The following is a 25200-nucleotide window of genomic DNA, read 5'->3' as shown; positions in this document are numbered from 1 at the left end:
GATTCAGATTCTAACTTTGGGTACCCGCATTCGAAAATTTTGGCCAAAATGCATAATTTCTATATATAATTGTCTTGTTAATGAAGTATATGAAACAGCAAGCGACATTAAAATCTACTTACTTGGTCTCTTACTCCTCTGTGTCTTTAAATTACATCAGAAATGAACTGAGGCAGAATCCTTCCTTCTCTTTCCAATTTTACTTTTTCATTTAGCTGGGTATAACAGGAACAAGCAGCAACATTTCCCCAGTCCCACAAGGTCCAATGCTCCAGTTCTTCTTCAATGCATTGTAGTGCCTAGTGCAGGAAGGATAAAAATGTCTCTCAAACGAAGCACTTTTGAGGTGTGGGGGATATTTCATTGCTTTCAGATGTGCTTGGAATCCCTTTTTAATGCTCCCTGAGGTATCTTAGAGCATATTTGTATAAAGACAGGGTTGTTTTTCATGTTTAATTGCATAGTGGTTAGTTTATTTATTTATTTCCCCCCACAGACTCTACCAACTCCAATGTCTTTTCTACTTACAAGAACTTCTAGAACTAGTTAAACATGTCAAATTCTGATCAATTGAGAGGAATAAAAGACACTTTTTCTGTGAAATATTTTCACATTTTTTGACCATCTCTACCTAGAATACAAATATTTTTCCCTCCACAGTTTTCTACTTATTTGACTTGCAAATTATGAGATGACTGACATTTATTTATAATGTCTTTATATTTATACAAAGAATAAAAAGAGTTGCCTAGTTAATGCTCTAGGTGTCCTTGCCACAAACTACAAAAACACCTGCAAAACACCAGATTCCCTTTCCCCACCCAAAAATCTGACTGATCTTTATAATTGAAGATTCCTTGAGATGCGCAGTATCTGGACCAGAATTTTGACAAGGCAGAATCCCTCCTACTTGCTTCATTATGTTTAAGGAGGACCATGTAGCAGGCACTCAAGATTATTATTAGAAGCAGCCTCAAATATACTGTCAAGGGAAGATAAAGTGTTTTGCAATTGATTATCCTTTGAATGGAGAGGATTGCAGATTGTATTTGTTCCCTCTCTATATCAATGATGAAAAGGTGACTCTCATGGCAAAGTGAAGTTGATTGGTTGCTTAAAGTAAATTTTCAAGAAGAGACTGTGGACATTTGTATCCAATAAAGAGCAAAATATGTGCAATTCATTAAATACTATTGGGGCACTACTGCTATGGGAAGTTGGTTTTCCAGCTAGCTTCTTTCACAAGTTTGTGCATAGTTCATGCTCTTTTTCTCTCCAGTGTAGCCAGTTGTTGGGTACAGTTAGAGAAGGGATAGATTCTTATCTCAGCTGTGTGTGCAATTTGATTGTTACTTGAGACTAGTGTAACTGAGATCAAAATCTATCCTGGAGGGTGTTGTCAGCAGTGAAAGTGCAGTGTGTGGTTTGTGTGTGTGTTTTGTTGGTTTGTTTAGGGATTTTTTGGTTGGTTAATTGATCATTTTACAGTATACTTAATCAGAGCTTTAAACTCTACTTGCTCATGGCAAGCAGGATGTTTTCCCAGGTGAGAGCCATCAATTTCTGCAGAATCGAAGTTTTCATTTTATAGATATTTAACCCTTAGAGACATGAAGATAACTTTCCAAACATGAATGAAGTATAGCTGATGCACTACCCTCTTCCTAAGTCTACAAGTAGAAAACTCTAGTGCCACAGTTGCTGCTCACACTTTTACATACTGTATCAGAGTAATGACCAGTTTTAGCTGCTGCTCTTCAGATCTCTGTGGGCAGCATTGAAAATGGCAAGCATCAGGTCAATTTCACTTCATTGCAGCATAGGGAAGCTATAACCAACAGCAGAGGTAGACAGTGGAATTGATCAGTGGTAAGAAGGACCCCCCAAAATGGAAACTTAAGGGAGGGTTAGAGTAGCAGAAACTAGTATATAATAATAATCATTAATAAAACACCACCACCACATACACACCCCATTTGCAACAAGTAGAAAGCTTGGGGTTGGGTACAATAGCAGAGAGATGCCCAATTCCCATTGCAGGTTCTGGGGTGGGAGGGAACCAGTGAGAGAGAGAACACTCCTATCTTCAAGCAGCATGGAGAGGTTTAAGTGTAAAGCTTCAAATTTATCAAGCACCTTCTAGAGGGAGACCTCTATAAAATATGAAGCCCCTGAGTGGAGTCTAGGAATGGCACCCGGGTAGCAGTCTCCTCTTTTCCCAGCTGTGCAGAAACTGGGGTGGAGGCAGGCTTTTGACTTAGGACAGTGGGGCTCCCAGTTTTTGTATCTATGTCTAGTAGATTTAGTCCTCCCACTCTAAGTGTTTGCTGAAGTTCCCAAGCTCTGTGTCAGTATCTGGATGAGCTGAGAGTAGGTACCTGCAGATAGGTGGGAGAGAGACAAGAGAGGAGATACATTAAAAAACAGAACCACAGTATAGGGAGAAATTTGCAGGGCGGTGGGAAAAGAAAGAGAAAATGGATAGGAAGAGGTAGAGAACACAATGTTAGGATATAGTAAGAACAGCAGATCAAATATTACTCTGTGAATGTATCTTTTGACAAATTTCACTGGTCACTGAACAGTTTATCTAACAAATACATGTTTTGTGGTTGTGAACAAGCCAGCTGCCTACAAGCACCTCCCGCCACCCATGGCCTGACATCATTCTTCAGGCACTTCAGTTTCCCTCTTCTTCAGCTCAGGGTTCCTTAAACTATCCTTAAATCAAACTATCAGATGAGCTCTTCCCTGGTTCATCAACACCTCACCTTGGGGGTTAGTTTATTAACATCAAACCATTCCCAAAATAAAGTTTTCAGAATCCCCCTCAAGTCCATACTTCCAGTCTTTCACACTGGTGGGCTCCCAAGCCTTCCCTGACTGAAGTCTTTTCCCCAAAAACTCAGGGTTCCCTGTGGTGCCTCCTTTCCCCAAAAGTATCTCACTCTCTCTTACTCTTCCTGAGCATGCCCCTCTCTCTCTCTCTGCAACTTTCTGCTGCTCTTCATAGGGGAATCAGCTCCTCCATCCCCAGCTGGTTCTACTAATATAACCCCACACCCCATCCCAGATGTTGTAAGCGGGGCTAATTGGACAGGCCTGGCTAGGTCTAGGCCTCTGCCTCTTAAAGAGACAGGTCACCTCACTACACACCTTTCCTGCCTTGAAACCTTGCTTGGCCCCTGGGCAAGTTCTACAATGTTTATTTCTTCTGTTGTCCCTTGCTAGTCTGTTTTTCCAGCATGGGCGGGGGAGGGCAGGGCAAAGCAGCTGTACCACACTGTACCTCAGGATTCAGGTCAGGGCCGTTAGATTACTCAGTGTAGAACTGTAGAGAACTACACAGTTTTTAATGTTACTTATTTTGAGTAACTATCTCTGATTGCTGATTGAGTTGGCATGGAAACTGAATTACCATTCATTTTTTAAAAGGATAGTCCATTCAGACTGAGGTTAGTCATCAGCTGGCAAAGTGAAAAGACTTATATTGCAGCTGTTAACACTTATACCTTGCCTCTGAATAAACAGAATACTTGAGATGCTAGCACTGGTATTCTCAATCACTTCTATGAGAATAAGTGTTCCTCCACAGAAAACAACACTGCGTGTTTTGGGGGAAAAGTGTTATTTCATAATCTGATATATACAATAGGACTCTCATTTCCAGAAGCTTCCTTATGGATCAGTTGAATGCAAATGGTAACAGTTTGTGTTATCAACACACACAGTGCTTATGCTATTATATTTGATGTCCTTATTTAAAAGGCTTTTAGCCTGGCCCTTGTTTTTAACTGGGGTTTTGTGTGTGCATAACCAAGATGGAACCCTCTGGTGTATGCAGAAAAATCTACAGCTAAGCAGAAAATGGCATTTGCAATTACTTTTTCTCTCTTCTCCCTCCACCCCCCTTCCTGTGAATGAAAACATTCAAGAGGAGTTCACTTTCATCATTTTCTTTTTCTAAGAAGTAAAATGGAAGCAGAGATACTGCTGCTGGTTTTCCAAACCAGCTAAACTGAGGGAATACTGATGTTAAAAAAGTTGTTCAGTGACATTTTATAAATGTGGCATCTCATTCTCAGACACAGAAGGGGAAGTGTATATTTAAATTAAGAAAAGCTTGATTTTATCCAAAACCTTTGACTCTAGGCTTCTTTAAATCCTCAGCACACAGACAGCTTCCTTCCTTGTTGAAATAGGAGTGCTTTACCTTAGGGTAACTACTTGTGCTCTAAGCATGTTAGCTATCAGATCGATGAGGGCACTGATTTTTCTCTTCTTCATGTTAACCAAGCAGATAATCTAAGTGATGCCTTGAAGAAGCTGAAGATAACAGCCATTGACAGCACAGCAGATAGCTTGGAAGGATGCTTGGATTGCCTGCTTCAAGCCCTGGCTCAAAACAGTAAGTTTTATTGTCCCTTCAAATTTTGCATCATATGATCACATCAATAAATGATGGAGGTAGTACTGTAATGTGAAGCAATGCAAGTAACACAATCAATAGAATTGCTGGATTGGCTGTTTTATTAAAAAGAAAGTCCCATATAACTTGTGTGCGAATCAGATAGTGACAAAGATTAAAAAAAAAGATAGTGAAAGCCATGGACATTCACAACAGGCATAGCACAGAGCTAGTCCCTGGCATATGGAGTAAGTTACTTTTCCAATTGTAGTCTACATTTAGAAAGCAAAGGGCAAGGTATTTCTCTTTCAGATCAAAAACTTGTGCACTATTGTGCTTGGGTAGCATGAGCATGGCATTCAGCACTTTCACTTACTCTGAGTAAAGGTGGCACAGGTTGCCAATCCAACCATATAGCATATTATTTTCCTTACATGTTTGATCACACATTAATTTCCATGATGTTTCCATTAGAAGAGAAAGATTGGATTTCTAAGTACACTACAATCTTAAGCACATTGGATGATGACAGAACTAACATTGTGAAGAAGAAAATGAGATGGCTTTTGTTCCCTAAGCTCTACAGGGTCCTGTTCCACAAACAGAAAAATTTTAGGGAAAATGGAGACAGCAGTCTATAGAACTTGTCCACCTCTAACTTTCTGATCATGGGACGCTGGCAGAAGATGTGAAAGAAAGATCCATGTAAGGTTTCAACTTCACATACTTTGTTAGGGCCGATATAAATAATCTGATTACATGTATTAGGTAAAATGAAGTTTCTGATTAGAATTTTTCTTTTTTTCATTTTTAAACAAAATAAACCTCTGCTATACCTGATCTCTGTAACATATCAATACTCTCCTCGAAAGCCCATATTAATCAGCTGATCTGATTTCTCTTCCAAGATGCCATTCTACAAGTCATAATTTCATGGCTGTGTAACTGTAAGATATTTTGTGAAATTTTAACGCTAGAAGCTAAACACTGTTAGAGATGCTTTACGGATTATACAACAGTGTCTGCAGGTCAGGAGGTAATGTTGGTGCATTTTTTTCATCCTGAGTAATTCACAGGGAGACCTTAGTCAGGAAAATGTCACGCCTGGGGTTTTTGTTGTTGGTGTTTGTTTTTGATCAAACTTCTCTTCAAGGAAGGGAATCCATGCTTTTTTAGAGTCCTTTGTAAGGTATCTGCAACATTTACCACCATTGAACACCTTCATGTTTAAAGAGTATGGGATAGGAAGAAGTGTTTGTGATGTGAAAACATCCTAGGGCTTGGAGTTAAATGAATTGTGTACCATTACCTGTGAGGGTCCGTAAATAAATCCCAGTACCCAGTTGGTACGTGCAAAATGGTTCAGGTTGTAGCTAAGGTAGAATTTTATGGGTCACTGCAACATGGGGACTGTGTCTGTTAGCTCCCCCTTATACTGCTGAACTCAATTCAGTGTTGGTCAAGTCCTTGTTATGACCCAGCCTCTGCCCCCTTCAGGGTAATGGAGAGTTGGAAGCCCCATAGTGCTAGTGGAAGCTAGACAACCCTAGGTCTCCTGGTTTTCGAGCCTTCTTCTCCAAAGCACTTGGCTGGAGTGGGTGGGGGAACCCAGCCCCATCCTCTCCATTGGGTTGTTTGGAACAGCCAGAACCAATTCTTCTCAGTCCCTTGTTGCACCCCGTTCCACTTCCTGTAGTCTTTTATCATGCCCAGAGGCTTCCCTGCCTAATTAACTTAATCCCAGTTACTCAATGAGTTAACTACTCCCAGGTGAACCTGAGCTGCCTCATTTCCCCTTGTGGAGCCTGTCAGAGGTAGGCTGGGCCCCAGATGCTTTCAGAGGGCCAGTTTCCTTCTGACAGTCTCTTAAAGACAAGGTGACCAGATGTCCCGATTTTATAGGGACAGTCCCGATATTCAGGGCTTTTTCTGATATAGGCACCTATTACCCCCCACACTCTGTACCGATTTTTCACACTTGCTATCTGGTCACCCTACTTAAAGATTCTGTATGCTGTATGTGGTATCTCTTTTTCTCTGTCTTTTTCAGTGTCTGCTTTCCTTCAATATTTTTTTTTTCTGTCCTCACACCTCCCTCTTATTTCTTTCCTGTATATTCTTTAATTTCCTCAGATCCTCTTCTTACTTGTCGCCTGTGTATTCCCCCCGCTTCACCTTATCCCCATCTCTTATACTCACTTAGGGCTTGTCTACACTTAACATGCTGCAATGGCGCAGCTGCACCAATGTTGCTGAGCTGCTGTAGCATTTTAATGAAGACACTACCTATGCCAACAGGAGAGCTTCTCCTGTCGGCATAGGTAATCCACCTCCCCAAGAGGCGGTAGCTATGTCCCATCGACATAGCGCTGTATACACCAGGAGTTAGGTTGGTATAACTGCGTTGCTCGGGGTGTGGATTTTCCACACCTCTGAGCAACATAGTTATACCAACATAGGTTGCTAGTGTAGACCAAGCCTCACACATAGTAGCACTGCTCGCCAACACATACACACACGGCCCACCCCTTCTCACCTAACTGTTCTAGAAGGAAGAGGAGAGTTAATCCCCTGTGGCCATTCAATTCTTCTTCTCTCTGCTGAAACAGCTAACTAGGTTGCCAGCAAATTAGTGCCAGTTATGGATATTTTCCCAGGGGAACCAACAAACACCCAACAGCCTTCAGATGATACCTTTCAATCGGGCTGGATTTGAACCAGCCACTTGGAGAAGAGAGTCACTATAGCTCATTTCTAATTCCTCAAGCCATCCAACTCCCTGAGTATACGCTGGATATTTCTGAAAGAAAAATTGCTGGATAAGTTTTAAGATTACATCATTAAAAGGCAGAATAATTTTTTCCTTTTCAAAAAACCTAATATCACCCTTAATGAAATATGAAGAGTAAAATGACCCATCCTGGTATCTTGGTATATTATTGAGAAACACTAAGAAATTCTAGGGATTTTTCAAATTAGCAAAACCTTACTTCAGAGCATATATGAGGTGACAAGCTGCCCATCCTAATAAAGGAAAAGGTTCCAGTTTGGGGTAATTACTCTATTTTTGTGTAATTAATTTTTTAACTTGACAGTACCCCAAAGGAACTGATAAATTCCATTAGCTTGAAATGGAGAATTATGGGTTTGTGACACAAAGACTAATGCTTCCAACCACAAAGTGGTTTATGTACCACTCTGTTTATAGCTATACCTGTGATGTGTGGAGAAAAGTATCTTTGCCAATGGCTGAGTATCAAAACATGCAAGAGATTTTTGCCTAGTCCAAAATGATGTTATAAAATTTCCCATTGTATAGAGATGATCTCAGTGGAGGCCTTAAAGATAGTATACATAACATAATCCATTTTAGGTTGGAAGAAAGTAAAACCAAAATAACGTAAGGGTTTGAATGTAAAACCAAACAGCAGTTGAGCAGCAGTGGATAAAACTTTCAAAAAAGACAGTCTCATTGAAAGACAATTGGACTTAGGCTCCTAAGTACCTAAATCAGTTTTGAAAATGTGGCGTAGGTTTCTAAGACATTTGGGTACTGTTAAAAAATTGACCAAATGTCAATAAAAACAATTTCTGTTTTGCTTTAAACTGTGAGAAGCAACATACATTTTTTTAAAAAAATCCTCTTAAATTATTTGTTGGGTTGCACCCGTTAATAAGTTTGGTCTAACAGATTGCTATAAGGGATCAAGTTTCCTAACTTCGCAGCCAGTGGTCAGTTATTAATGATCTAGTAATATATTATGACCATCCTTCTCCCTGTGCCTTCTAAACTTCCTCTCCCTATTCAACATCCTTCCAGGTCATCTTGGTATATAGATTATTTGTGGAGGTGGAATGCGTGTCAAAGAGATGAGCGTGCCAGTGGTGATTAATGTTTTCACAGGCTAAGTAATTGCTGCGTAAAGAGTTTTTAAAACTGATTATTGTGGAGGAAAAGAAAACTCTTTCAGTGGAACTGTTGCAGGTGGTGGATAGTCTGGTCAACCCAGGCTGCTGCCACCTAGAAAGAGGTTTGAAAATGGGAATGTGTTTTCATTATAAAAATGTACAGTGCCTAACAGCGGGCCCCTGATTCCAGACTGTGGCCTCTAGGTACTACTACAATACAAAATAATTTCCTTGTAGAGGTATTTTCTTTCTTCAATAATAAGACGGATTGGATGCTTGTACTTGTACTGGATTGGATGCTAATGTGGGGCCAGATCTATGTCCAGAAGAGTCAAATCCCATGGGCCTGATTCCCCATTACCTGGCGTTTTGTGTAGTCATTTATACCAGTGCAAAGTGGATGTAAAATGCTGCCATTCTCCTTTAGTAGTGCTTTACCCGTTTTACAACTGCCCTTGCTCGGCGAGTCTGCCTCATCTCCCTGCCAGCTCATTACCTCCTGTGTCCTTATAATGCCGTCTGTACCTAAAAAATCTTCATGAGGAAGTCTCACTCTTCCCTCACCTCTAGGAATCTTCCAGGGACCAGCGAAGAAGGGGGTGCTGCTAGTAGAGACAGAAGAGACATGCCAAAAATATTGTTTAATAAAATCTGAACACGCAAAAAGTATAAAATTAAACAGAGGGACAAGGTGGGTGAGGCAATATCTTTTATTGGACTACTTCTGTTCATAAGAGAGAAGAGTTTCTGTGTAAGCTCCAAAGCTTGTTTCTCTCAGCAACAGAAGTTGGTCCAATAAAAGATCTTACCTCACCCACCTTGTTTCTTTAATATCCTGGGGCTGACACGGCTACAACAACACTGCATACAATAATGGCAGAACCAGCAGGAGTACCAGTGCATTGTTGTGCTCAGTGCTTTAGGGATTTGACAGCTACGTGCATGTGTCCCACACACAGACACATGAACACAATCTCAATTGTCCTGCTGGTGGGGAAGGGGAGAAAGAGAGACTGAAGCAAGTAAGGTATGTCTTAAAAACTATTAAAGGTAAATTAAAATAAAGCTCCAGAATAAAACTGTGGAAAGGAACCAAAGGAATACTGTATATCTTAAGCTAAAACAAGTAGGCAGTGTCTCTTTAAATACTAAAACTTACACATCAAACAAAATTAAGGATGGAATAATAGTAAATTTTGTGTACCATTAACATAAGTAATAAGTTTCATTGTTTCATTAGTGCTTCTCTCACAGGCATAGCAGAAGGAACATTTTACCTTAATAGACAATAACCGGAATGCATTAGTGTCCTCACATAAGGTCACTGATAAAACAAGAGACAATGGCCTAGTAGGATGAGAGAAGAGGAAAGTTCCATACTCCTCACAGAGCAGAATTGAAACAGGTTCAAGTCAAACATCTCATCTGAGATCTAAAAATGTGATCCTCTGTTTTGTGAAGGAAAGGTTTTGATACTACATCTTCATTTTAGGTTATTTTTCTTTTTATCTAGATATTTACTTATGCTTTAAAATCATGATACCAGGTCCTTGCCTGAAGCAGGAGGTGTAATTGGAGAACTAGTGTGCTGTACTGCAACAATATACTATGCTTAAATAGCTCTCAGATTTGTCACATTTGGAAGCCATAGACTTTAGACTATATCCTGGTTAAAATCCATTTGAAAGGATTAAACCTTTCCAGACCGTATCATAATTTTTTTTTAAGTTTAGAGGAAAATTTTCCAGTACTGCTCCAAAGTCTGCTCATGCTGTACAGACTGTCCCCAGTACATGGAATAAGGCCATAATGACAATTTTACAGCTAGTCTGTTCTTTTGAAGGTGGAATTAAATAATGTCTAGGTAGGTGGTTCAGAATATGGCTTATATAGGGAAAGTCCTGTCTCATTTCCATCTAGCAAGGTCAGATGTTTAAACAAAAATATCAGTGTTTGTGCCAAAGGAGCCCCTGAATGTAAAAGATTAGATTCGTTCCTCAATTTAGTAGTTGTATAATACATAGGAGCCTATAACAGGCTTATACAAATGAAAATGAAACTGCTATTATAGTTCATTAATACTATATGGCATAGAAAGGGTCATTTTAATTGTTGGGCACCGAGTAACTTTATTTTTAAAATGACTAAAAATATTTAGTTTTGAGAAATAGAAAATGGGAGGGCAACTCTTATTAATTGTTCCTCGTACTGCCAACTCAGAGGTGTGACTCCCATTAGTTTAGCCACAGAGGTTCTTCTACATACACCTCTACCCCGATATAACGCTGTCCTCAGGAGCCAAAAAATCTTACCGCGTTATAGGTGAAACCACGTTATATCGAACTTGCTTTGATCCGCTGGAGTGCGCAGCCCTCTCCCCCCCCCCCGAGCGCTGCTTTACCGCATTATATCCGAATCCGGGCGCGTTATATCGGGGTAGAGGTGTACCTTAAGGGAAACCATGATTACAGCCAAGCAAAATAATCATAGTTATTAACAATGGCTATTTTATTATTAAAGAAAGGAAAAGAAAACATCAAACAAAACAATACGGCACAAATGATAAACTGGTTATGTCTGTTACAATCTCTTCTGTATGCCTCTCTGTGGAGAGCTTTTAGCAGAGATGATACCTTTGAGAGTGGGCTGCCTCTGAGGACTTTTCTTTAGTAAGTGAAGACCAACGTATATTTAGGCTTGACAGAATTCAATTTTTATTTTTTTTATCATTTTGATGGATGAGATCAATGTTTATTTTTAAGTTTTTTATTTTTATCAATTTAAATTTTCACAGTTGTGAGAAATTATGGAGTGGTCAGGCAATAGCGGGGAGTCAGACAACAATTATGTAAGGGCAGTAGACATTGAAATTCAAAAAGTTAAAGCATTAGAACTTAAAACACAAATTGTCAGCTGCACATGTCAAAATCTATAGTGTAAGTATCCTTAAATCAAGCTCTAATAAGTTCTCAAGTAGCATTTTTCTCTCTTTGCCTATCTGTAAATTTTGATCATTGTAGATAGAAATATTTTTTCATTGGGTTGTGTGTACCATGAAATTGATATTTACCAGTGTTTACGGATAAATCTAATCCTTCTAAGCCTAAGTATATTGCTTCTGAAATTTATTGTGAGCCCAATTTAGTATCTCATAGATACTTAAGCTGTTTATAATTGGGCAACAGAACTTGTTAAAGGGCAGATGGCTCCTGTCGGTTATTATTAATAATCAAGCATTTTAAAACAGGGCAAAGTAAACGATCTAACTAAATCCTATGAAATGGAAGAAAATATTGAAATAGAAGAAGCCACTTAAGGAGCTTTCTTAAGTCAGGCCAATTACAAATATTAAGAATCTTAAATCCAATTAAATCCCACTATTTTGCTGTTTACCAGTGTTTAGCCCCATCTCCTTTTCAAGAATACATGGTCCAACCATTGGTGATTAACAGGAGAAACTGTTGTCATCTTAAAAACAACAGGATTTCCATATCCCAGTAAAATCATTACTAGAGTTTAAATCTAATCGTTGGCAGTGCCTTAGTTAACTTCTCTCACCAATCCATGTTGAAGTCTTGGGGTGGTTTCCTATGGCTGTTTTTTTCTTGAGTCTTCTCTGTTTTTCTTATTTGTCTGTGGCAGCCTGCTTGAAAAGTTTGACAGGATAAGTTGATGAGTGCTTGCTGTTAAGCAAAGTAGCAGAGGGTGTGTGAGTGGGAGGGATGCTCACTTCTGAGTTTTTTTATATTCTTCTCTTTCCTATTTCCATGAAATGATTAGAAAACACAGAGATTTAGGACTTGTTTAGGTTCAGATTGGCTTAGTACCTCCATGGGTTGCCCTTAGGAGCCTCTTCATCTTATGAATATGTAGTTTGTTCATGTATATGTGCATTAGAGTTATAATTATTTATTGAAAGATGTATTTCCTTTGTCTTTGTTATGGGAGATTCTCAAGAATATCTTTAAAGTTAGAGTTTTATCTCTTTATTTACTCAATTTCTGAGAAATTTCTTTAGTTTGATTAGAGTTCAACAGGAAATGAAAATACTGTTTTAAAGAGTACAAGCACTTCTGTTCTTTATAAAAAGTTTTTTAGTTCTCAAAAACAATCTTTTTAAAATTAATGATTTCTTCAACAGTCCTTAGCTTAAATCGTTATTAAAGAAGTTGTTGATTCTTTAAAACAATTTTTAGAGAGATGATTGTTCTTGTCTTCCTGAGTTGAGAGAGGGAGTAACTTGAGTACTGCTAGTAATAATTAATTCCCCATTAATATAACTATTCTGAACTTAAATGGCTTCTTACATTAGTAATTATTTTAGCAAGATCATTAGGCTCCAGGCTGGTACATATAGCATTTTACCATTTACACAGCAATGATATTAGGAAATTACATTAGACACTTGTATTTAGTTAAAATATTTGCAAATGTGCCATTCTAAATGCTTTGGCATTTCAACATTTAAGAAATAAACAAAGGTTTAAAACATTTCCAGCTACATATGTTTTTCCTAGAGATATTTCTGAATGAAGCATTTAGAGTAATCATAAAATTAATTTCAACAAGGATATATCTAAAATTCTTTATTTATAAGTTTTTCTTGGGAGCATGAAAAAAGTTCACTTTGCATCAAGACATATTGCTCTAATAACACAACCCTACATTCTTGTCACAATCAAGTCTTTTCCTAAATCATGAATTTGTTTCGTGAGTGAGGATTAAGTTTGTACCAAACTGATATTTTATGTAAACGGAGGTGTTTTAGTTTAGATGAGACATTCTTATGGGTAATAAACATGGTTTTATGGCTAAGGAGGACTATTTTCCTGACATTTGTTTGTCTCCAGGGTGACAATGCAGAATTCCTTCGGTTAGCCTGAATATTTAATATAATTAAATAAACAAAAAATATATGCATGGGAAGGAAGTACTTTTCTCCAAGCACCATATGTATGAAAGGAATGATAAATATATATCCTAAACGTCAGTAAAGACGCAGGCAAGCTTAATGTCATAACAAAAATTATAATAACTTTATTAATATCATTTTGCATTAATATTAAGGTCTGTCCATCACAGCTGTCATAATAAAATGACCTGGACAAGTATGTAATAAGGAAAACCTTATCTGTAGTGGTCCCTCCGTCTCGGGTTCAGAGGAAGGCCACTGTGCCTCACTACAATATCCTTTAATAAGTCAGTGATTCCATTGGAAGTTTCTAGTGACATCATAAACCACAAGACTTGATACTTTTAATTGGTTGTTCACATCATCATAACTCAAAGATGGAAGTATTACTTTATATACACTTTGGGGGTATACTTTTAAATAATAGATGCAACCCCATCCCCTGCCGCCATGTGAATGTAACGTTAGGGTTAACATTTTAAACAAAAGAAATACAAATTTGTCATTCCCACAGCAGCTGTAACTTGGCCATATTGCATGTACGTATGATTATCTTACAGAATATGGTGCTCTCTTTAACTGCTCTCTGCATATGTGCAATGTGATTGAGTTATGGGTTGCTGTGGAAACAAATTAATTTCCTTACTTTCTGGTGTTTAACTGTTTAGTGTCTGACAATTTCTATTTCATTTACTTTGCATGCAATGTTTAACCTTTAAGTGTGTTAAAACATATTACAATTGCTTTTCTTATATTACCCACAATGTGTCTCATATTTAATGGGTTGGCAAGTTGTGATGGATGTCAGAGCTCTTAAGTTTTTTACTCAACCTGCAGCTTTTTCTTCTATGTCTTTCAGTCCTTCTCTACTGGTCTTTTGATACTCACAGCCTGGCTGGAGTTGCGATGTCTTTTGTCTAGCCTTATGATTTATCCTACCATTTGTTATACAAACTAACTAAAACATATACACCCACTTACAATACCAGACATGGGTGAACCAAATAGTTTGCTAAACCTAATAAATACTGGCAAACATTTGGCAAGCCAAATTTAACCAAATATTTTTAGTTGGTATTTGGCTAGGGGGATATTTATCTAGCCAATCCCATCTGAGGCCCAGGAGTGAAAAGCCTCCACCGATGGTATCTTTAGGGAACGTATTAGCCACCCTCTCCCTACCATTTATAAAATATATTCACACAGAAAGAGAACTTTGTCTGAAGGGGTGTTTATTCATTTTTATGCATATATTTTAGTTAGTATCTGTCACCAGATACTAATGCCAGTCACTCCTGGTCACTTGGCTTGGCTAGAGGCACAAAATAAAACTTAAGAGCATAGATGCCAGGAGACTACAGGTTGAACCTCTCTAGTCCGGCACCCTCGGGACCTGACCGGTGCCAAACCAGAGAATTTGCCAAACCATGGGAGGTCAATGCAAAATGCCAGAGGCTCTCCATAGGCGCGAGAAGTAGGGGTGTGGGGGGTTGCTGCAGCACCCCCAGGCTTTGCACCCAGTGTGGCCCCCCGCCCGGGGGCCCCACTGCCACCTGGGATCCCAGCCGCCGGCCCCTCACCCAGGGTCCCAGCCGCCAGCCCCTGATCCTCCCCCTCCCTCGAGCTTAAATGCCACGAATCAGCTGATTCGCGGTGCTCCGGAAGCGCTGGGAGGGAGGAGGAGTAGTTGGTAAGCATGGGGCCGCCGGCGTGCGAGAGGCAAAGGGGGCAGAGGTGGGAGCTTGGCCCCAGCGGATGCTCCGCACCCACTAATTTTTCCCCGTGGGTGCTCCAGCCCCGGAGCACCCACGGAATTGGCGCCTATGCCGGACCATGGATGTTGCTGGACCAGGGAGTGCCAGATTAGAGAGGTTCAACCTGTACTAACGGAAGGAGCAGAAGAGAAAACACTTATTAGAAATGATTTAAAATAACAGGCACATGCTACATGTCTTACTCAGGCTCAACTCTGTATTCAGTGGTTCTTGTGCCACACCCTCAACGAAGCCAACTGACATCAGTTGGAGTTTTGCCTGAGTACAGCCTTCAGAGATTATCCCAATATAATTAAGAAATAGCAGTACTGGGTCAAGTTCTCCTCAGCTGGCATAAATGGGCATAGCACCATTGATCTCAGTGGAGCCACATGCATTCACACAAACTGAGAATCTGGCCTATTGTTTCTAGAAGGAGAATATGAATGCTTGCATTTTCCCCAACCTCCACCAAGAACGGTCTATAAATTTTTAAGCTTTTCCTAGTTTAGATTTTTATAGGATGACTGTGGTGCATGAGTCGTAGGTGACGTCAGCTGCAGAGAAATAGAATCTGTCATGCTCCATATAAAATGTTGGGATTCTACAGAACCAGCCACAGGAATTAAATTTTATATATATAAACATTTCCATGTTTTTCCACGTTTGATATATGACTTCGCTGTCAATTCTTGGATTAATTAGGTGTACGCAGAGACTAGTATGTTGTAATCAAGAGTGAATTTTATTGATGTAGAAAAAGGCAGCTGTAAGTTATATGCATTGTAGCTTTGTCATAGCAATCAAAAAATGGATGAGGAATTGCTGTGCCACAGAAGTTTACTCCGATGTGCTACAGAATTATTGTGGCTCTACAAAGAAAAGCTGCCAGTAAGATTAACTTCACTTCTAAGCTGTAGTTGATTTTGTGTTTACTATTACTACATTTAATTTGCGGCTGGTTTACTAACATGAAGCTGCTTTTCTGCATAATGAGCTAGGGAAACAAACAGCGTATCTGGTGGCTACTTTATATAACTTGGTAAAAGAAAGAAACTAAATTGTCCTCTCCTGAAGAAAAATCCATGGGAGGAAACCTGGGTGAAAATAAAACCCATTTTGTAGATTTTCAGGGCAGGATGGTTTTGTCCCTCCTCCTTACTGCCTGAAGAATGGGCAGCGAGTTCATTCCCTACAATTTGCAGATCACTCAAGACCATTCAGATGTTAGCAAACCTGTCTGAGGCCCAGAGTCATCTCTGCGGAAGTCCTGTGCTGTCTACCTACTGCATGTATCTCTCTATCATGGGTCTATTTATCTACCCGTGTACTCACTTGTTCATGTGACCTCCATCATTGTAGTATTTGAGCACCTCACAAACTTCAATTGATATATCCTCACAACATCCATGAGGGTCCAGTAACACCATGATGATAAAACTTTCCTAACTGCACATTTAGCTCTGGAATCCATCTTTAAATGTGTTTTCACAGCATGGAGAGTGTGATGCTGACAGACCAGCTCAAGTCAAAGCCACAGGACAATTCACTTGTATGTGAATATCAAAGAAGTGTTAAGTGTTAGTATGTGTTCAAACTAATTCACTCCTATGCTAATAGAAATTGAAGGAGGTGTTGATTGTATTGATTTCAGCTGTCTATATCCTGTGGTTTGCTGTTACATTACTTCTACATTATCAGAGTGGTCGCCGTGTTAGTCTGTATCAGCAAAAAGAATGTCAGATACATTTATTAGTCTCTAAGGTGCCACAAGTACTCCTCGTTCTTTCTACATTATGTACACCCTGTGGTTAAAGGAACCTGTTAATAAAGAGTGTATTCAGATATTAGAACTTCATGAAAACTAATGGGATGTTACCAGTATTGTTCTCACTTATCTATTCCTAGGTAATGGCAGGTATTTGCATTATGTATATCTTTATAGCTAAATTACTCATCAAAGACTAGTGCTAATAACTTCAAAGCAAAGACCATTGAGTTCACAATGGGAATTCACAGAAACAACAAGGAGTTCAGTGGCACCTTAAAGACTAATAGATATATTTGGGCATAAGCTTTCTTGGGTTAAAAAGCCTCACTTCTTCAGATGCAGACTTAATCTGCATTCCTCATGCACAGCCAACAGGGGAAGGTCCACGTGAGTACAGAAACTGTCAGTTTGCTGTCTGTATGAAAAAGATATAAAAGATGGATTCAAGGAAAGATCCTCATCTCTGAACTGTTTGGGCACTTACAGGGAAGCATTCCAGATGCAAGGCAGAGATCCCCAGAGTTATTCTGGGTAGCCCTGAGAGACTTTTGGAAAAATAGCAGATTACTATCTGTTCTTATCAGTTTAATATCTCTGCTATCATTTGGATTTACAAACTTTGACTCACATGTTAATGTATTTTACCTGCTTTAACCTCTCAATAGCTCTCTCGTTTCTTTTTCTTAGCCAACAAATCTTTAGTTAGTTTACAAGAGAATTGGCTACCAGCATTGTTTTTGGTATAAGATCCAGAGTACCAACTGATTTGCAGTAAGTGACTGATCCTTTGGGATTGGGAGTAACCTAATGTGATGCAACTTTTGGTTTATATAACCTTTTATCACAAAGTCCAGTTTGTCTGGGTGGCAAGATAGGCTGGAGAGCGTAAGGCGACTGTCTGTGACTCCATGGTAATACTGGTATAGTGAAATCTAATTATAAAACAGTGGTTCGCAACCGGGAGTATGAGTACACCGGGGATACATCAACTCATCTAGGTATTTGCCTAGTTTTACAACAGGCTACATAAAAAGCACTAGCAAAGTCAGTACAAACTAAAATTTCATACAGACAATGACTTATTTAAACTGCTCTGTATACTGTGCACTGAAATGTAAGTACAATATTTATATTCCAATTGATTTATTTTATAATTATATGGTAAAAATGAGAAAGTAAGCCATTTTTCAGCAATAGTGTTGTGCTATGATACTTTTATATTTTTTGTCTGATTTTGTAAGCAAATAGTTTTTAAGTAAGGTGTAACTTGGGGGTACGCAAGACAAATCAGACTCCTTAAAGGGGCAGAGTAATCTGAAAAGGTTGAGAGCCACTGGTATAGACTATACCACCAGTTTGGGGTGTCTGCCTTACTTTTTGACAGTCTGACCTGAGATTGGCACTCTCAGTTGTGAGCCAAGCCAGAGAGCATGATAGAGGGTCTCAGTGTACAGATATCAGTGGTGGGTAACCTGCGGCCTGTCAGGGTGATCCGCTGGTGGGCTGTGAGACAGTTTGTTTACATTGACCATCCACAGGCACGGCCACCTGCAGCTCCCAGTGGTCGCGGTTCACCGTTCCTGGCCAATGGGAGCTGTGGGAAGCGGCAGCCAGCACATCCCCGCGGCCCGCGCCGCTTCCCGCAACTCCCATTGGCCAGGAACAGTGAACCGTGACCACTGGGAGCTGCGGGCAGCCATGCCTGCGGACGGTCAATGTAAACAAACTGGCGGCCCGCCAGTGGATTACCCTGACGGGCCACAGGTTGCCTACCACTGGTATAGATAATAGAACCTGAGATTGTACTAGCTTTTGAGTGGTTTCCTATGGTGGGAGGAATGCTACATGTAGAACATTTCTGACAAGTTATCAGAATTACAGTTGTGAGGGGGTTTTGCATTTTTTTTTAATATAGTATGTTGGACATTTCAGTAAAAAAAAAAAAAGAGAATGAAAAAAAAATACAGAAAACAAGCAAAGCAATAGCCTTCTGCAAGTCATTTTACGAACAAGAGAAGCACCCTAGTTTAGGCTGTAATACCCATATCGGTGTGCTTTTGTCTCATAACTCCCTGTGGCTGGCCAACAAAATACAAATGTATATGCCAAAAAATATGTTAACGCAAAGTTATGGCTGAATGATTAGGTGCTGAGAAATCAGGAAACACAAAAGATAAGGTTGAATGCCCAACCATAACACTTCCCCCATGCTCAAATGCACTATGATCTAGTCTTTAGTTAAATGGTAATGTACTAATTTCCCAAATATAGTACGATTTAATGTTATTTTCTACAGCCTTAGATATACATGTGTCTGAAATAATCTGTAACCATAGACAGACAAATTTCAGATGAACTGCAAACCTCATCTGTTCAGCCCAATCAGGATACACAGAATTTTGAGTAGGTTACATGTCTGTTTTTATTTGTATGTTTAGAAAAATACACGAGGTTTGGCCCCACATTTTAACTGGATTTCTGCACTATACAATAGCCTTGTAGCCAGAGGCTTTGGTTAATGGGAACTTCTCTCTAAGGGTCTTATTCTGCTCTCATTTACTCAAGATTTAACCCAGTGCATCTGACAGCAGAATTTGGCTGTAAATTAAAAAAAAAAAAAAAAAAAAGCAGGTATATCTTCTTTGCTTTAGCCATTGAGCAACTAATAAGGCTGGTTAGAGTAAATATTGTATTGAAATTACAGGGTGAAATCTTGGTTATGGTGAAGTCAATGGCAAAACTCCCATTGACTTTAATCTGGCTTGAATTTTACCCACAAAGCTTTTACTAAAGAACATAATATGTATCAGATTGTAATAAATCTAGATTTGCTATCATTATTTACTAAGCCCCTAACATTGGTTCCAAGGTTATTCTGGGATTAGAAAGATTCATTCCATGCTAAAATACATGTTTAATCTACAAAATACAGAAGTACTCCCAACAGGACAATCAAATGGTGACTGTACTTCTAATATTTCTGTATCTTCATGGTAATTAGAAACCCAGATTACCAATAACTTTGTAGATGTTCATAAAATGGATTTCCTGGACCTCCTTCAGAAACTCCAAACTTCAAATACATTGTAAAGTGGTTGGAGAGAAGCAGCACAAGACGAATGAAATGTCAGCTTTGTATTATGTTTTGATGTTTTCTATTCAGGTGTCAGACATTTTACATAATAAGAATTCAGATAGCCATAATGAAATTTATTTGGGTTTTGAAGTGGCCTAACATTTAAAAGGATGTGTTACAAATACCATTTGAAGCTTCAGGGTTATGTTTATATAATCTAACCCAAAACTGTTGGGTGGCCAACCTTAGATCCCTAGTGTACTTAGGGGAAGTAAAGAAGAATGTTATTGGATTAGGTTGGAAAAATCTTTGATAAACACCAGATCCTTGGGTTTATTATCCTAAATTAACCCAGAGGACAGCCTGATTAGAGCCAAACATTTCACACATAGAATAAGATCAACAAGATAATGAAGATGGATAAAACTTTATATCTGTTTATGGCTTTGGCTCAGATGTTTTCAACCCAGAAGACCGTAATCCAGGGGTAGGAAAACTTTTTCGCCTGAGGGCCACAGCGGGGAATAGAAATTGTATGGCAGGCCATAAATGCTCACAAAATTGGGGTTGGGGTGTGGGCTCTGGGGTGGGGCTGGGGATGAGAGGGTTGGGGTGCAGGAGGGTGCTCCGGGCTAGGATCGAGGGGTTTGGAGAGTGGGAGGGGGATCAGGGTTGGGGCGTGGGGTGAGGCTCGGGTGCAGGCTCCGAGCGGCGCTTACCTCAAGCGGCTCCAGGAAGCAGCGACATGTCCCTTCTCCGGCTCCTATGCGGAGGCTTGGCCAGGCAGCTCTGCGCACTGCCCCATCCACAGGCACTGCCCCTGCAGCTCCCATTGGAGCGCATAGGAGCCGGAGCGGGGCCATGCCGTGGCTTCCGGGAGCTGCGTGCGTGGTGCAGCCTCCGACCCGGCGCCCCGGCCGGAGCGGGGCCGAGCCGCATGGTGTGGCTCGCGGGCCAGCTTAAAACGGCTTGTGGGCCGGATCCGGCCTGTGGGCCGTAGTTTGCCCACCCCTGCCTTAATCAATGGATGATTAAACAAATGGAGGAAAATAGGATAACGCATAAACAATTAGCTTGTAATGTGGAATGCATCCTTGCTTTGATAAGAGGTATGTCTAGACTTAAAAACATTCCTTTGCACTCATGCTTCCTGAATAAACGTTTTTCAACAGAAAGAAGGAATAAAACATTTATACTCTGGAATGTCAGTGGTCTAAGAAACTACGTTATTTCAAATTGTGTCCAAATATATTTACAGGTAAAACATACAAAACAGTAGATTTTTAATCTAACTCAGAGTATTTCATGACCAAATGGGGGTAGTTTTATATGTTATTTTGGAACATGTTGATCTGTCTGAGTTTGGGTGCACTAGGAGTAATTCTATTACTTGTAACTACATGGAAGAGGTACACTATAAGATATATGGGCCAGTATCGCAGCTGTTGTAAATCATCATATGAATTCAGTTGAGCTATGCCAATTTGCACCAGTTGAAGATCAGCCCCATAAATTTTATTCTGCCTGTCTAAAAACAAAGGGTCGTGAAGAGGTCCATAAAAAAAGACTGCTGGAGAAACTATAAACAAGAAGGGAACACAGAACACAGATTTTCTACTATATTAGAAGCCTTCTGGAATATACAGTAATCAAAAAGATTATTGCTAGTCCAGACAGTCAGGGGTATTTCAGACACAAGAGGTTATAACCGAAATAAATAACCCAGATTGACAAATAAGAACTTTTGAAAATCTGTTGAGAATGTTGGTTATTTTTGGCTGTGAAATAGTCAGAGTAAGATTCTAGAAATGCCTTCATTCCTCAGCTGTGCATCAGAACAGGCTTTAATCCTGCCAGTGAATAGGAATCAGCATGTAACTCCATAGAGCAGTGGCTCTCAACCTTTCCAGCCTACTCTACCCCTTTCAGGAAGCTGATTTGTCTTGCGTACCCCCAAGTTTCACCTCACTTAAAAAAACTACTTGCTCACAAAATCAGACATAAAAAATACAAAAGTGTCACAGAACAACCCTATTACTGAAAAATTGCTTACCTTCTCATTTTTACCACATAATTATAAAATAAATCAATTGGAATATAAATATTGTACTTACATTTCAGTGTACAGGGAGTCCTCTGACTTACGACACAATTTGTTCCTCAGAATTGCGTTGTAAGTTGAAACCACTTTTCCCACAGGAATCAGTGGTATAAAGGGGGTGGAGGGGGGAATAGTTCCTGAACCAAGGCTTGATACACTATTTTCACCACAGTAACCCAGATTTTTGTACTAAATGAATTATAGATGACTAATATAACAACATCAATGTATTTATTTGGTAAACAGCATTCAAATAAACATATAAAATCACATATGTTTTGACTTTCCAGAACTTTTTGAAGGGCTCTGGACTGGGGGCTTCTCTGAAGTCTGGGCTGATTTTGCTAGTGCTTTTTATGTATGTTTTAAAACTAGGTAAATATCTAGATGAGTAGATGTACCCCTTGGAAGACCTCTGCGTACCCCCAGGGATACACGTACTCCTGGTTGAGAACCACTGCCATAGAGGGCCTAGAAGTGATTGTTCACTCTGGTGCTCCTAATTACCTCAATTTGGACTCAGACCTCTAGTTTGGATAACTGATTTGCAAAAGAAATGTTAATTAGGATTAAGTAGAAACAGTGCAACTCACCTTTTTGGTTGTGATTATGGAATTTTAAAATTATTTTTATTTTTTAAATAAAAAAGGTGGAGAAAATAGCGACTGGCATATGGGGCTAAATTTGGTGAATGGTGGAATTGAAAAATGGTGAATATCTGTGTGGTTAAATTTTCAAAAGTGGCATCTAAATTTAAGCCTGCAATTTTGCATGGTGATGCTATGTAGGGATGTGCAATGATGTTGACACTATGCTAGATATCAAGCAACAAGTATCAAAAGCAGCAAACAACTTTTATAAACCTGAAAAGATTTGGAGAAGTAGCATGATTGGGACTGACACAAAAATATAAATTTTTAACATCAGTATCATATCTGTCCTCCTTTCTGGAGCAAAGTCATGGAAATCTACAACAGAAATTGATAAGAAGATCAAGTCATTCCAAACTAAATGCCTGTGAAATATCTTCTGAGTCCACTGGAAAGAATTTCTTGCAACATCAGAAATTCTAAATAGAGTAAATCAATCTAAAGCATCAAATATGGCAAGAGGATGATAATGATGGACATATTTAGAACACACTTTAAGATTGCCACCAACACAAATTCCATGGCAAGTGATAATGTGGATGAACCTGGAAAGAAAAAAAGAGGACAACCTAGAGAAACACTGCAGAACAATAGAGAAAAGCCAAATCCATCAACATGACACTCAGAAGCCTGAACAGACCAGCATAAGACCAAAATAAATGGCAAACACTGATGCCCTAAACACCTGAGTGTGTGGGAGAATAAAAAAAAGAAAATAATTTTGCATATGTAAATTTTTGGGTGGCCTAAAACTTTGAAATTGCACATGCTGATGCTATCAGTTGTGTGCACACAAATGCTGTTTGCATCCACAAATGATTTTGGGTTAAATTTTCATAAGCACCTAAGTCCCATTTTCAAAAGTCACTTAGTCATTGAAAGCTCATTAGTCACTTTTGAAAATAGGACTTAAGCTCCTAATTCTCTTGTGTCACTTTTGAAAAGGTTACCTTTTGTGCTCAAAATGGCAGAAGGAAATTTAGAGAGCAGATGGACACTCCTTTAACATTTAATAGTGGCATTTTTCTAAGTGCTCATCAGTTACTTTGAGCATGTCGACACTACACATGTAAGTTGACCTATGTTAGGTCGACTTACAGCCACTGCAGGAATTACTGTGGTGGTTCATGTCCACAATACCTTCTTGTCAGTGATGCTTGTCCTCACTGGGAGTGCTTCCACCGACTTAAGAGAGGGTGTGTGTGGTGTGTGTGTGTGTGTGTGTGAGAGTGTGAGTGAGAGAGAGAGAGAGAGAGAGAGAGCAGCGGCGTATTATCGCCTAGGACGAGAAGGCCTAGGCCACGGGCGGCAAATTTATAATAGCAGCATTTTTGTAATCACTGCATCAGTGACTCTGCGATTCAACCGTCATAGCGCATATTGAAACCACCAATGACGGCACGACGCCATTTAGTAAACATACTCGCGAGAATCCTAAATGTTAATAATGAAGAAATTAAGCAGTTCTCAGTTAAAAAAAAAAGCTATACAAAAGAAAGAAAGGGAAAATGAAATGATAGCAAAAATGCGCAAAATAGATTCCTTTGTTGTATCAGTTAGTGCCGACAGCGAGACAGAAAAAATAGTGGAAAGTAGTAGTGAAGTAAAAAGTGAAATTATTGGTGTTGATATTGAAAATATTGATGTTTAATAAGTTCATATGTGGCCGAGGGTGGCAAAATCATTAATCCGCCACTGGGCAGGGGGGCTGAGAGCCCAGGCTCTCAGCTGCACATGCAGCTCCCCGCCAGGAGCCTGACTCCCCATCCACCCCACTGAGCCTTGGCTCCCTGCTCCCTCCTGGTCTCTTGGTTCCGCATTCCCTGCTGGGAGCATGGCCGCCATCTGGGCTCCCAGCAGCGACCTCTGCACCCAGGCTGCCGGGCTCCAATTGGGGAGCCAGCAGCTTGGGTGCAGCCAGGCTCTAGTGGGAGCCCCCAACCTGCCCAGAGGTGACAGCCCGAACTGTGAGTCGAGCTCTCCAGCAGGGAACCGTGAAATTTACAAGAATGAGCGCCAACAACCCATGTAAGTAACACAATGTCTACAGGGACACTGTGTTGCCCTAACTACACCGACATAAGCCCTACGCCTCTCCTGGAGGTGGAGTTATGATGTTGGTGTAGTAGGGCACTTACATTGGCAGGAGCAAGGCTGTAGTGTGGACACTGACGTTATTAGGTTGACATAAGCTGCCTTAGGTCAACCTACTTCTGTAGTGTAGACCAGGCCGTTGTTTTGCTTGTATATACAGTGAAGCCTGTGCTAATGGTGGCCAGCTAGTTGCTGTCACCTGTAGTAATGGCTAGGAAAGTCTCAGTCCCCGGAAGATTCTTTCATGTTAATTGTGCTGTGTTATGGGGTCTCTCTTGGTAAAACAGCCATAAAAATTTAGATGCCTTTGCTGTCTGCTATCAAGTTCCACTTAATGATCACCAATAAGCCCTATTTTAAGAATCGGTTAAAGGAATTTTAAGATCAGAAAACAGCTGCGTATGTGCAGGATTAGCAAGGACTTCAGTTGTAGAAGAAACAAATATTTTGACATTGTTTACAGCTCAATGGCCAATATATCAAACTCTTTAAACAGGTGAATAATGCACACCAAACACTGTCCTT

General features: G+C 39.8%; 1 protein-coding gene across 4 annotated transcripts in view; it reads left to right on the top strand.

Annotated features, from left to right (window-relative positions):
- The window catches only part of RAP1GDS1 (Rap1 GTPase-GDP dissociation stimulator 1), a 157831-nt gene that overhangs the window by 48978 nt on the left and 83653 nt on the right, over positions 1 to 25200 (top strand). For 3 of the 4 annotated variants that reach the window (XM_024212838.3, XM_024212837.3, XM_024212834.3), the window contains exon 2: positions 4298 to 4408. In XM_024212838.3, coding sequence (XP_024068606.3) covers positions 4298 to 4408 — 111 coding nt within the window. The remainder of the gene's footprint in view (positions 1 to 4297; positions 4409 to 25200) is intronic. The other variant, XM_024212836.3, reaches the window with a different exon arrangement.

Source organism: Terrapene carolina, unplaced genomic scaffold (assembly GCF_002925995.2).
Source record: "Terrapene carolina triunguis isolate 2854851 unplaced genomic scaffold, T_m_triunguis-2.0 Scaffold436, whole genome shotgun sequence".
In the NCBI taxonomy this organism is placed as follows: domain Eukaryota; kingdom Metazoa; phylum Chordata; order Testudines; family Emydidae; genus Terrapene; species Terrapene triunguis.
The sequence above is the reverse complement of the archived record's forward strand: the minus strand, read 5'-3'. Positions and strand labels throughout refer to the sequence as shown.